Here is a 13905-nt window from a genome sequence, read left to right as displayed (position 1 = left end):
GTCTTTGTGTTTTATATATGTATATCTATATATATATACATACACACACACGCACACACACACACACACACACACACACTATTTCTCTCTTTCTTTTCATCTGTCAACCATTTCATAATATTTTGGAAATTCTAAAGTATTTCTCTCTTTTCGAGGAAAATTCGTTTGGGATTGCTGACCATCCTCACACCAGGAAACAGCTTTACTTCAGCAGCAGTTTTGGCAGTGTTCTACTGTACTTTTTATCCAGCAGGTAATAGAGCAAATATTTTAATTAACATTGAAATATATTTATTGATTTCCAATGCTCATTTAATAACTTTTTTATATTGTATACTCCTCAGGATGTGTAATGCTGCTTATATTTCTAGGGAATCATCGTAATACTCTTCAATATTCTAATATCGTACTGTGCTTGTAGGTGGAAAACTTTATTGGATCAACCCAGTCAACAGCTCAGGGCAGCGGATCCAGCTCAACAGTCCAGTTCTGCATTTCATCGAGTGAAGTACTCAATCTACGTCAACTGAAAAGGTACCTTATCATTTTAGTTACTGGGTATCTCTTAGATCCTGAGCTTTTACCTGAATGGCTGAAAATTCTTGTTAAAGAGTTTTACTTTAGTTTTACTTAGTTTTACTAACTACCATGCCAAAACACTATTATCAGTGAAAAGCCGGGTGGTTGATTTCAGGTAAAGTAGTGTACAGGATTAAGTAGAACAACAAATACTCTGGTACTTTGTTTTCCTTTTGCTTTTATAGTGCTGATACCGAGTTTCAGCTCTGCGAGTGCAAAATTATTCAAATAGCATGGAAATCATGCATCCAGAAAGGATTCTTTCCACTGCCAGTTGAACAATTTTGTACGTACTGATCTGAAACTTGATATCAGGGCTGTAAAAGTGAGCAGAAAACAAAGTGCATCAAGATTAATAATTAAAATGCGTTCTGTATACCACTGCACCTGAAACCTCCACCCGGCATTTCACTAAATGGCTCCAATTTATAGAAAAGACTGGTTAATACTTTATGTAACCATTGACAAATGTCAGATATTAGAGGTTTGAAATTCTACAGATTTGAAAGAAATCACCAGGATGTTTAAAAACTCTTTAGCAAGAATTGTCAGTCATTCAGTGAAAAGCCGAGTGCTCGGTTTTAAGTAAACTGTTACACAGAATGCTTTCTATTTATAGATACTGCTATACATTGTTTTTTTTACTTTTTTATATTCTTCATCCCAAGTTTTAGATCTGTAGTACAAAAATTACTCGAATGACATTGCAATCATTCTTCCAGAGAGGAATGTTTTCAGTGTCATTTGAATAATTTTGTATCCAGAGATCTCAAACTTAGTATCAAGACTATAAAAATGTAAAGAAATCAAAGTACATTAATATTTTTAAGTTAGAAGCATTCTGTATACCAGTTTACCTAAAACCCACACCCGCCATTTCACTGAATTACTGAAAATTGATGCTCAAGACTTTTGGTTTATGCTGGTGATTTATTTCAATTTTTTGTAGAATTACAAACCTCTATTATCTAACATTTGTGAATGGTTACAGAAAGTATTAACAAGTCTTTCCTATAAGTTACAGCAATTCAGTGAAAAGCCGGGTGGTTGGTTTCAGGTAAAGTAGTGTACAGGATACAGTAGAATAACAAATACTCTGGTACTTTGTTTTCTTTTTGCTTTTATAGTGCTGATACCGAGTTTCAGCTCTTTGAGAGCAAAATTATTCAAACGGCGTGGAAATCATGCATCCGGGGAGGATTCTTTCCAGTGCCAGTTGAATAATTTTGTACGTATTGATTTGAAACTTGGTATCAGAGCTATTAGAGTGAGCAGAAAACTAAGTGCATCAAATCAATAATTAAAATGCATTCTGTATACCAGTTTACCTGAAACATCCACCCGGCTTTTCACTGAATGACTGAAATCGTTGCTTAACAGTCTAAGTTAATCATATACTGTCTTACGTCAAATATTTGTTTCAATCTCAAGGTACAATTTTATAATATTTTGAAATTAATAGAAAAAGAATTTAACAATCTTTCTTATAAATTCCAGTTATTCTGTGAGAAGCCGGACAGGGGTGTCCAGGTAAACTGGTACGCAGGATGTGTGTAGCGACAAGTGCTCATATATTTTGTTTTTATTTCACTCTCATAGTTGTGACACCAAGTTTCAGATCTTTGGCTACAAAATTATTCGAATAACACTGAAAACATTCCTCTCCGGAAGAATGATTACAGTGCCATTTTAATAATTTTCTGATTACAGGGATGAAATTTGGTATCAGGACTATGAAAGTGAGGAAAAAACAAAGTACATGGATATCTGCTATTAAATTGCATTCTGCATACCAGTTTACCTTAAGATCCACACCCGGCTTTTCACTCCACGACTCCTTATCACTCACTGTATTTCTCAGTATTGAAAACGACAATTACTGGAAGTTTATCAATAATAATTGATAAACTTCAAGTAATTGTCGTTTTCACAGTAATGTACTTTTGTTTTTGCACTCTTGAATAAAAATGTAGTTATTGTTTTAAATAATTTTAATTTTTGACATAAAATAGTAGAGCGGAAAGTACTGATTTGTTACTCTGATTAATAGAAATTGAGAATTTTCATGAATATCTACGTTACATTATTTAATTCACTTTTTTTTACAGAGGTGTGTTATTTTCTACAAAAGAGAACATGTTTGCTATACGACACTTGCGTACAAGGAAACCAGCGGAATCTTTGTCTCATGAGTACAGGAAGCGAAGAAATCGCTTGCTTGAGCGAGCCCATAATGAATGCTTGAAAAAGAGCTTGCTTGCTGAGAGCAGTCGTGTTCCCTCCATAAACTCGATTGTCGAAGATGATGTTTTTTCGGCTTCCGACGATGTAGTAGGGCTCCTCTCCGATAATGATTCATCGCAGCATCCTAATGTTTATCCGTCCATGGGGAATGCTCAGGATGAGCGGTGTTTCGTACGTAACGATGATAATGATAATGATGATGATAATGATGATGATGATCCAGGTCGACGTGATTCTGATTCAATGTCGTGTTCGACAACTGCGTCATTTCAAAGAAAGGAGAGTTTACCGGATTTCGAAGATAGGCTTGCCGCGGTGTTCACTGAACAAAATATGACGCATCGTCAAATAAAGGCAGTTTTATTAGCCTTGAAAAGTCACAGTTGCTTCTCAGATATTCACATTGATCCTCGAACAATTCTAAAAACGCCGGTATATTCGTTATCTCCGATTAGTAGCCTTGCAGGTGGCGAGTATCTCCACTTAGGTACAGAAGGTGCAATAAAAAAAATTCTTCAATCTGCTCCTGTTTTGATGATTCCCGATGTTCTCCAACTAGATTTTAGCACGGATGAAGCCTCGCTCGACAAAGCTGGTAATATTTTAATGTGGCCCATACAGATACGTATAGCTAATATTCCATCGAGCTCTCCAGAAATGGTCGGTATTTTTCGAAGTTCCAAAAAACCAACGTCTGTCGTGGAATTTTTTCATTTCTTCGTAACGGATATGCGCTTCTTACTGCAAGATGGTGTTCAATTCGGTGACAAAAATAGATGCATAAAATTAAGATGTTTCGTTGCGGACGCACTCGCTCGAGCTTTCGTCTTGTGTCATCGAAGCCACAATTCTCGAAGTCCTTGTTCCAGGTGTTGCGTGCAAGGCGAATCCGTTCGTTCAGGTGTTATGGTTTACAAGGGAACCAAACACCATTTGCGCACGGAAGATGAATACAGGCCAAGAATTGATCATGACCATCACAAGATGGTTGAGCAGACTCCTCTTGCAGATCTTCCTTTTGATATAGTTTCTAATACCGTCTTCGATTACATGCATCTAGTGTGCCTTGGTATAATGGACAAAATCCTACAAGGTGTAATCGACGGTAGATTTGTGAAATCGGTCAAGCTCTCCGCAAATCACATCAAACTTGTAACCGATCGATTAGAGCAGGTATCGAAATTCTGTCCTCGAGACTTTGCTCGGAAACCTGTCAATATTGACAAGCATGGCAAATTTAAAGCCACCGAGCACAGACAAATTCTTCTTTATAGCGGTGTCAACGTTTTCAATGGTTTGGTCAATTCAGCTGTTTATAAGCACTTTGTTTTGTTGCACGTAGCTATCAGAATTCTCGCTGATCCCCATCACTCGCCACAAGCTATCGATTTTGCCCAAGAGTGCATCGAAACTTTCGTCGAGTTGGCCTCCGATGTGTATGGCGTAGAATTTTTGTCTTTTAATACCCACTCTTTACTGCATCTTTCGGATGACGCTAGATCATTTGGACACTTGGATTCGTTCTCAGCTTTTCCGTACGAAAATAATATGACCTTTTGTCGGAAATTGTGTCGGAAACCGAATCAGCATTTGCAGCAAATTTCAAATAGAATTCATGAAAGTTGTTGTACAGCATCGAAACCATATGTTGATCCAAATCATTTGCAATTTGTTAGAAATCACGTTAATGGTCCGATACCCTCCTCCGTGATCGTTAATAATAATGATAAAAACGGTAAACAATATCAGAAAGTTATTACTGGGGATATTCACTTATCCACTTCACAGCAGGATAGCACTGTAATGCTTAAAAATGGCTCTATCGGTGTCATCAAAAATATTATCGATTACGAAAGAAAGGGATGTCATCTTCTTTTACGAGTTTTTTCAAAAGTTGAGGACCTTTTCAAACTTCCGTGTGATTCACCATTAGTCGGTATTTTTCTCTGCTCTCTACCGATTCCACAATTGACGTTAGTTTCTCTAAATCAAGTCACAGCTAAGTGTTTCAGGATGCCTTACTGGTCTCCCGAAATTCCGACAATAGAGTCAAATTCTCAATTTTTCGTCGTCGTAAAAATTATGTCTACTAGCTTAGAAAATTAAATCTTCATTTTGTAGCCTACTTCTTCCTTTCTTCTTGTGTTTCGTTTTTTACTAGCATGGCTGACAAAAAAAGGAAGAATTTGGGAGCGCTTCCAACTAACATCGCAGCAACCAAGCTCACGAAGAAGATGTCTTCCTTCTCCGTGTCTACAGGGAGCTTCGGGAGGAGTGCTTTTTTGACTGAGACATCAACTCTCTCTCAACGGCTGCTGAAAGAACAACAGCGGCAGCAAGTACCACCGCATACAAAATCGCTGCAGGAACCACCATCGCACCGAAGGCCGCTGCAGCAAGCAGCAATAACGCAGCGTAAGCCTCTACAGCAGCTACAGCAGCAGCAACCGAAACTGCAGCAACAACCATCGCAGCAGCATCAGCGGAAACCACTACCGCAGAAGAAACCGCAGCAGCAGCAGCAACCGCTTCAGTGGAAAACGCTGCATCCTCAGCAACCACCAGCGTATCGAAACACGCAGCAGAAGGAGCTGGTACCACCAGCACCACGAGCACAACGCAATGATGTGCTCAATGAACCACCACGGGAGACATTGGAGTGCGTTTTTATAATTAAATATTTGAGAGTGAAAAATGTATTTTGACTCATTTAATTGTAATCGCAGCTCCATCAACAGAAGACTGGCAGCCCTCGAAGGAACGCAACGGTATGATATATATTATTCGCATAATATATTTCAACAAATTAAATCAATTTATACTTACGTTTTTAGCGGGATTGGAGAGACGCTGAAGCAGTTTAAGGATGTGACAAGGTATGCTACAAATTATACCATCAATCAAAATTGTAATCAATATAATTTATAATTTACTTATATTGTATTAATATTTTCATTTTCAGTTTATCCGATGAGAGACTGAAGAAAATGGAACAAAAAGTGACGTACGTGGCGACCATTTTATTCCAATATCCATATATTGAGTAATATTTTGTAATTAATGAAAATTAATTATTGATTATTTTCTAGAGCGATTTATAACATCCTGAAAAACTTGGCAGCCGCGCAATCTTCTGCAACGAGAACTCGTCCAGAATTTTTGCCATTTAAAACAACGGCTGACATTGTTGCCTTCGATCATCTCGCTGATGATCAGTTTGATGCTCTCGTAACAATTTTTATTCACTTTAATAAAGACGCTTGATTGTATGATATTTTAATAACCATTCACTAATTAATTTAATGTGTATTTTCAGGTCCATTACTTGAGATACCTTGGAGGTGCGAATGAAACTGACGCTGCAGCGATTTATTTCAAAGCCTGCTTCAAGTTTCATGAAGATTTGTTCCGGAATGTCACTTGGCATGGATCCAAGTCGGACAACAATATTTTGGCGTTAAAAGATACGCGTTTCGCTTTAGCCTGCAGTGGTATGTATATCTGAATTTATTGGTTTTTTGTCGATATAGTTGAATTAATTTAAATCTTTTCTTTTAATGCAGAGGCAATGCCCATCTTGAAGGAACTCCTCAGGAAGCCAAAGAAGGATGAATTTGCGACTGCGATGACGAAAGCTTTGAAGAGCAGTAAGGAAGCTTATCGTCGTCAAAGCAAGAGAGCTGCACCACCGGCCGAACAATCGCTTCCTTTCAAGAGGCAACGCCAAAATGATCCACCGCAGAATAACGCGGTAGGAAATATGGAGTACGAGTACGACCTCAAACCACTCCTTGGGGGCGAAGTACATCAGCCCATCGACAACCAGCTCATGGACCAACAGCAGCCCAGCGATGGAGACGAAGAGGTCGACGAAGACCAGTTCGACGATACGCAGGTCATCGAGGAAGAACAAGACGAAGAAGGAGAAGAAGCTGAAGAATATAAAGAAGAAGAAGCTGAAGAAAACGAAGACTTCAAGGAACAGGAAGAAGAAGAACTGGATGAGCCGGATACGTACTTCGACGACTACGGTTCAAAGTCGATCAATGAAAACCAGGATGACCTTCAACCGTCGGACGAGGATCTCTACCCGGAATGAGCTAAGTCGCCCCTTTATTTATTGATGTTCTTTTGTTCATTTAATCCATGTACTTTCTTTGCAGCTTAATATAAAAATATAGATCGGTTCTGCTTTTTGTTTCTTCAATTAATTTGTTTTTATAAATGATCTATATTTTTTTATCTGAACGCTCTCTTACAGTTTGTTTTCATCAATAATTTTTGATCGTTATTACATTTTTCTTTTGTATTAGTTTTTTTATTGTTCGTAGGTAGTGTTAAAAGTGTAAGAGAGCGTTGGAGGGGCTATTGCATTGGTTGAGCCTCACAGAAGGGAGCGGCGGTGGGGCTCCCTTCACCCCCCCCCCCCCCCCCCAAAAAAATTAATTAATTTTTTTGTCAAAGGTCACTCGAGCGATGACATGGTACAAAAACGATAACGACGAACTCAACAACGCTTATACTTGGTACGCAAGTTTACTTATCAGGTCCTCTTATTTTATTTACTTTTATTTTCAATTGATTGCATTGATAATTTTATAAACTGTTTTTGTCATTTTTCTCTTTTCGAGGGCATCTCTTTTTACGAATCAACAACAGCAGCACACAGATGTATTTGTGGAAAAGTAGCAGCTGTCAGTTGACTCACTCAAGGACTGCGCACTCATCATTCAACGTATAAACTTATTTTTTAATATACTCTCTTAATTGTATAATGAATTCCATCAGCATTTTATATTATAATTACTATTGTATTTTTTCGCCAAATAGTCTCTCTCCATCATACTGGGCTCATAATATAATAGATAATATTGATTTTAAATCAATGTTTCTAATATTTTTGTTTTTGTTATAGCAGGAGGACTAGAAGCATCAGCACCAGGTAACTGCACCAGGAGTTACAAGAATAGGAGCAACGGGGCTGGGCGCAACAGAAGAAACTGCATCAAATACAAATTAATCTTTATTTATGGTTTATTTTTATATACTTTTTATTTTCTTTGTATTTTGTATTTATATTGTATTACGAATTTTTCAAATTTAATTTCTTTTTTTTTTAAATAAAATAATTTTAGAAAAAATTAAAATAAATTCATTTTTATGCCCACAAAATGCGCCCATAAACCAACAGCAATATGCCGGCATGCATACTGCCGTAAAAATTAAAAAAATTTGAAATGCCCGCAAAATGCGGGCACAACGACGGCATTTCATCGTCATAATGCACGCACATTCGCAGCATTCATGCTGCTCGTGCCGTGCACGATCGCCGTCACAGAGACCGAGCACATGCTGAGCATATGCCGAGCATATGCGGCGATACCTGGCAAGCACGCGTGCCGCACGATTTTGGCGCTGTGCTCGCATTATGCCGATGCAATGTTATCCCAGATAACAGCGTCCCAGATAACAGCGTGCTCTGAAAATGCTGAAAACGTGCCGGCACGAAATGGGCACGCATGACGGTCCACTTGCATCCGCACATGAAAGTCATATGACGAGCATATGACCGAGCATTTTGCTTGCTTCCGTGGTGGATCTGTCCAGCACGGGTGCCGATAAAATGCGAGCATAATGCCGTTCGTATGCAGGCATTTTGCGCGCATGTTCCCGATTTCGTGGACGCGTATTTTTCGCACGGCACGGCATGCTCCTCGTATGCAGGCATATGGCCGGCGGGGAGCGATTTTATCGCATATAAAAATAACGCTAAATAAAAATTAGTTAGAACGCATAACTAAGCATCTACATCATAAATAATTAATAAATTTTGTTATATAGTATAAAAAAAATTTTATGTAAGAAAAAAAAATCTGCCGGGTGTAGGGCTGGAACTCACGATCTTTGGATCAGAAGTCCGAAGCTCTAGCCTCTGAGCCACAACTCTTCTTACAATTTGATGCACAATTGCACCTAATAATCATCGCTAATAATTAGAATTATGTAATAAAATAATGTTTAAATGTAATTCGGTTTGGAGAGAATAAAAAAAGTAATAAATGTATGCTCTTTACTAATTAAAGTCCATAATTATTAATAATGCAACATTCTGAGCACGCGGCACGCGTGCTGTCGCTGTGCAGTCTCTGTGCCGTCGCGTACAGACGCCCTAGGACGCATGTCGAGACAGCAACTGGACGGCACAGTGACAGCACGACGTGCGGCACGTCAAGAGGATGTGTTACATTAATCAAATTTTAATTGTGAAAATAGTAATTTTTAAACTGATGTACGTTTGAGCAATCATCTATCATAGGGTACAACTCGTAATTAAATCATTTTGATAGTACACAGCGCCCTGAAGCTGTTTTTTCCATAGACAATTATCGGTCTCAGGACTTAGCCGAATTTTAAAAGATGCGCACGCGTGTCGTCCAAATGCCCCGTATATGATGCACCTGTGCCGCACGCATGCAGCACGCATGCCAGCACCTAGCTTCTTCAAGTGTCTGCACGCGTGCTCCTGGAATGCCATCGAAAAGCGGGCACGAGTGCCGAAATCATGCAGCACGCGCGTGCCGCCAACGTGCTGTCTCGCGTGTTGGTTCAAATTTTCGCGCGGAGCACGGTAATCCATCAAAATGACAGCACTGTGCGAGCACGCGTGTCGAGGCACGCATGCTCACGAATTGCTCAACGCATGCAGCGCGCGGTGCTGTCATAATGCTGGCACATTGCCGGCATGCAAACGTTCGAAAAATCGGCCATGGATCGGCATTTTGTGTCGCCAATGTGCCAACATTTCGTGTCGTCATATTGACAGCACTCGTGCTGAGCACGCGTGCTCGCACTATGCCGCCAACGTGCCGTCCAGCGTGGCGGGAAAAAAATTTTAAAGATTTTTGTCCACGCATGTCGGCACATTGCCTGCACATCGACAGCACGCGTGACGAGCACGCATGCCCCAAAAATGCCCAGCACGTGATGTTATTGGGGGTGCTCTGAAAATGCTGAAAACGTGCCGGCACGAAATGGGCACGCATGACGGTCCACTTGCATCCGCACATGAAAGACATATGACGAGCATATGACCGAGCATTTTGCTTGCTTCCGTGGTGGATCTGTCCAGCACGGGTACCGATAAAATGCGAGCATAATGCCGTTCGTATGCAGGCATTTTGCGCGCATGTTCCCGATTTCGTGGACGCGTATTTTTCGCACGGCACGGCATGCTCCTCGTATGCAGGCATATGCAGGGGTTCGTGCGGGCATAATGCGAGCACTTTTCCGGAAAATCCGGAAATGCGTGCTCGCATTTACTGGAGGCCAAGCCTCGCAAATAAATGATCGAGACAGATGAGGATTGTAGGTAATTAATATGTATGATTTATTAAAACATTAATATAAATAAATAAATACAATTGAAACAATAAAACTATAGCGCAGTACAAATATAAAAATATAACAATGATATCGAATAAAATATACATAACAATTTTTGAGCTTTGATCAATCTAATATAATGATAACAAGAATAATAATAATATTAATAAACGAACAATATTAAATAATAATAAAGCAGTTGAAAATTGGACGACTCCTGGAGGCGAGGAGAACAATCGGCACACTTCCTTGTTATTATTGTTGACTTTGCTGCTACCGCTGCAAATAAATATAAAACAGATTTAAATTTGTAATTGAATAAATTATAAACGCTAGATAATATACTTATCTATAAAGATAATCCTAATTTTGTCGCATATTCCTGGCTGCGCTTCTGATGGTGCTTAAATTTAAAAATAAAAATAATGATTAATATTTTTGGGTGAGAGGGGCCCCGACCACCGCCCCTCTCCGTGAAGCTCGACCACAGCATCAGCTCCTCCGACGCTCCCTGATCTTTTTTTATTTAAAAATATACAAAAATAATAAAGCACTAAATAAATAAATAAATAAATAGAGATATAGAAATATTAACAATATCTATACATCTTTGAAAAGTAAAAGATCAGAGAGCGTTCAATAATATTTGTAAATAGATTATTAAAATCATTTAGAACAAAAAGTCCCTGAAGCATTTTTGTTCCCAAGTCACTGGATTTTGAAAAAAATTACTCTATACCAATCACATGTTTATACCATCATCTTTCTCTATCTCAAGATCTATTGACTTTAGAAGAAAAATACTTGAGGGACTTTTTATTCTAAATCATTGAAATAATCTATTCGAAAATTTAAAATGATTCTAGACCTCAAATTAAAAAAGTTCAAAATGGCTGCCAATTGCCGATGAATGAAGTTTTTCAAAAAATGACATTTTCAATAATTCTAAGAGTACTTATAGGTTGATATTGTTATTCTAAACAAAAAAGACCTCTTTCAATTTTGCTCTACATTGAATAGATTTAGAGATAAGTTCACTTTTTGTATCTCAGTTATAGTCATTAGCGTAGAGTCACTTTTATCTAAATACGAGTATGAATCTCTAGGCAAAGACTAAAAAATAACAGAGTTAATCGAATATATATGATTTATCTTGTTGTACATGATTTATCTAATATATGTTCAGAATTGAAACACAATGGTTTATCAAAATCAAGAAACCCGGGTGCTGCCTTTCTGGTAAACATGTATTCAAGATGCATTGAAATAAAATGTGGCACGGTAATAAGTTGTGTAATTACATTTGAAAACTGTGTACAAAATTTGATATCTCTATTTCAAAAATTAATGACTTTTTACTGACATCATGTCTGCCCAGAGATCATTATTGTCAATAAAAAGTCAATGATTACTAAAATAGAGATGTGTAAATTTGCATACATGTTTTAAAAGCAATTTTACAACTAATTACCATGATACATTTTATTTTAATGCAATCTACATATATGCTTACCTGAAAAACCACACCCGGCTTTTTTCTTTTTGACAATAAATTGAAACATGATATATCATATGAAGTCTTATATCAACTTTTGAACTGTACAATGTAATAAAATGTTATAAAGAAAGTCTCAGATGTTAAGATATCTTGTATAACACTATATCTTACAATTCCTTGTCGAAAAGGCAAAAGCCGGGTGTGGCTATTCAGGTAAGAATATACATAGAATTCATTGAAATAAAATGTGGCACGGTAATAAGTTGTGTAATTACATTTAAAAACTGTCTACAAAATTTGACATCTCTATTTAAAAACCAATCACTTTGTATTGGCAATATGTCTCTCCAGAGATCATTATTGTCCAAAAACCATCTATTATTATTAAAATAAATATTTATAATTTTCTACTGATACTTTAACAGTACTTTGAAAAGTAATTACTGTGACACATTTTATTTAAATGCATTCAGAGCAGATGTTTATCTGACAAGCTACACCCGGGTTCGACCTATCAGACTTAGACTTTGAAAATGTTTTATCATTAAAAATCTCTTACTAGCTGGGACTTTGATAAAGAGAAGTTACTTGATTTTAGTAAATAAATAAACATCCTAGCTTACTTTTTGCAATTCCAACTATATTGGTGAGTACGGTGAGCTGAACCTGTCGAAGTACCTCAGAAGCAAGCTGCAATTCTTATCTTCCGCTGAGTGGCTGTTGTTGTCTGTGTTTTTTTTTCAGCTAACTATAAACACAATTTTATATTAGAAAAAGTATTTGGAAGACGGTTGAGAAGAATAAATAGGAAATGTTTATAGGAAATCATTGAGTGAATTAGGAAATGTTGCAGGGACAGGTTTAAAATGAATAAAGAATTATACAATTAAATATTAAATTAATAATTAAACAGAAATTAGGATTTATCCTGCTTACCTTTATATAATATTCTAGGAACCGCAGGTGCTGTGGTGTGGTAGATGATCCAGACGATGGTGTGGTTGACAATATTAGGCTCGAAAATAGAAAGTATAAGAAAGAATGAGTAAAGTCTATATGAACTATTGTTGTAATGAGAAATAATGAAAGAAAAGTAATCAAGTTGCAGGATGGAGTGTATGAAACAGAAAATATATGTATGTGTAAGCTGCCTGACAAACTCAATGTCCATCAGGTGCAGTCGAAGAAGACGAGGCTTCCAGGACCTGTTGAGCAGCCCCTCTCTAGCTGGAGATGGACGCAAGCGAGGGTCGACGATCAACAGCTTCCTCAGGAAATGCGGCAAGATTCTTCGACTATCCGGGTCTGATAAAAAAAAGCAAATGAATGTACCAAAATTTTGTTGCTGAACTAATAATTATTGAAAGAATGGTACATGTAGCCATAATGACTGTAAAATATTTGCACAAAAGTTGCATTAATAAGGCATTGACAAAGAAATCGTCTCCGCGAACGATTTTTCTAACCTCACTTTTACCGCACGACAATTACTTGATTAATAAATAACAAAATTATAGCTCTAACTTACCTAATTGAGTTGATTAAGCAATAACACAAGTGATTATCCAAGTTTGCAGAAACAATTGTTGATATTCAACGATTATTCAGCGAACGAAGTTTTTTGCTGTTAACGAGGGAAATCATCAAAGCAAAAAGTAATATACTTTGTTGCGTTTCCCGCTTAATTAACTATAGTACAATGACAGAGACAACGGAAAATCACATATATAGTGCACGTATCGCGCGGCGCGAATTCAAACGTACTATTCAAACTTTTGAAAACGATTACAATTAAATTATTTAATTATTAGGTAGTTGTATTGACACATGCAAAGAAAACAATAGCTTTGTGCATAATAAATAATAACGTTGATATAAATAAATAAATAAAAATCGAAATGTATGCAGTGCATTAATGCGATATATAATAATGAATATACGTATTCACATACGTGGTAAACAATTAATGCATAAGCAAATAAATTTGCATTAAGTTTTAGATAAACAAATAATAATGTGAATCGTTTACTTTCATAATAACTATTATGCGTATATAATGCAATGGGTAGATCGCATATATATATATATATATATATATATATATATATATATATATATAAAATTTATCGAGTTGCATTATTGTTAGGAGTGTATATATATGTACAAAAATGCCCAGCACGTGATGTTATTGGGGTCAGATC

At 37.2% G+C, this 13905-nt stretch overlaps 2 protein-coding genes and 1 long non-coding RNA gene across 10 annotated transcripts; 2 read left to right on the top strand and 1 right to left on the bottom strand.

The window, feature by feature from the left end:
* The first annotated feature begins 456 nt into the window (after positions 1-456).
* LOC116417316 lies at positions 457-4950 on the top strand. Its single transcript, XM_032602024.1, has 2 exons — positions 457-534; positions 2688-4950. The coding sequence occupies exon 2, from the start codon at positions 2716-2718 to the stop codon at positions 4927-4929; it is 2214 nt and encodes a 737-aa protein (XP_032457915.1). The 5' UTR covers positions 457-534; positions 2688-2715; the 3' UTR covers positions 4930-4950.
* LOC116417317 (putative uncharacterized protein DDB_G0290989) lies at positions 4587-8887 on the top strand. Of its 8 annotated transcripts, none has more exons than XM_031929997.2 (9): positions 4587-5482; positions 5550-5591; positions 5658-5699; positions 5786-5827; positions 5913-6051; positions 6140-6314; positions 6387-7349; positions 7486-7558; positions 7742-8887. In XM_031929997.2, the coding sequence occupies exons 1-7, from the start codon at positions 4986-4988 to the stop codon at positions 6920-6922; spliced, it is 1473 nt and encodes a 490-aa protein (XP_031785857.1). In that variant the 5' UTR covers positions 4587-4985; the 3' UTR covers positions 6923-7349; positions 7486-7558; positions 7742-8887. The 8 variants fall into 8 exon arrangements, with proteins under 8 accessions (XP_031785857.1, XP_031785853.1, XP_031785856.1 ...); XM_031929993.2 differs by having other exon boundaries at positions 7739-8887; XM_031929996.2 differs by having other exon boundaries at positions 7483-7558.
* On the bottom strand, positions 8880-13559 carry LOC103315623. Its single transcript, XR_511993.3, has 4 exons — positions 13233-13559; positions 12641-13009; positions 12328-12452; positions 8880-10609 (listed from the first exon to the last, which is right to left on the bottom strand). It is a non-coding gene; the product is annotated as an uncharacterized LOC103315623 (long non-coding RNA).
* Positions 13560-13905: the final 346 nt, after the last annotated feature.

Source organism: Nasonia vitripennis (assembly GCF_009193385.2).
Source record: "Nasonia vitripennis strain AsymCx chromosome 4 unlocalized genomic scaffold, Nvit_psr_1.1 chr4_random0007, whole genome shotgun sequence".
Taxonomy (NCBI): domain Eukaryota; kingdom Metazoa; phylum Arthropoda; class Insecta; order Hymenoptera; family Pteromalidae; genus Nasonia; species Nasonia vitripennis.
Note: the sequence above shows the minus strand (reverse complement) of the source record. Positions and strands in the feature narration are given on the sequence as shown.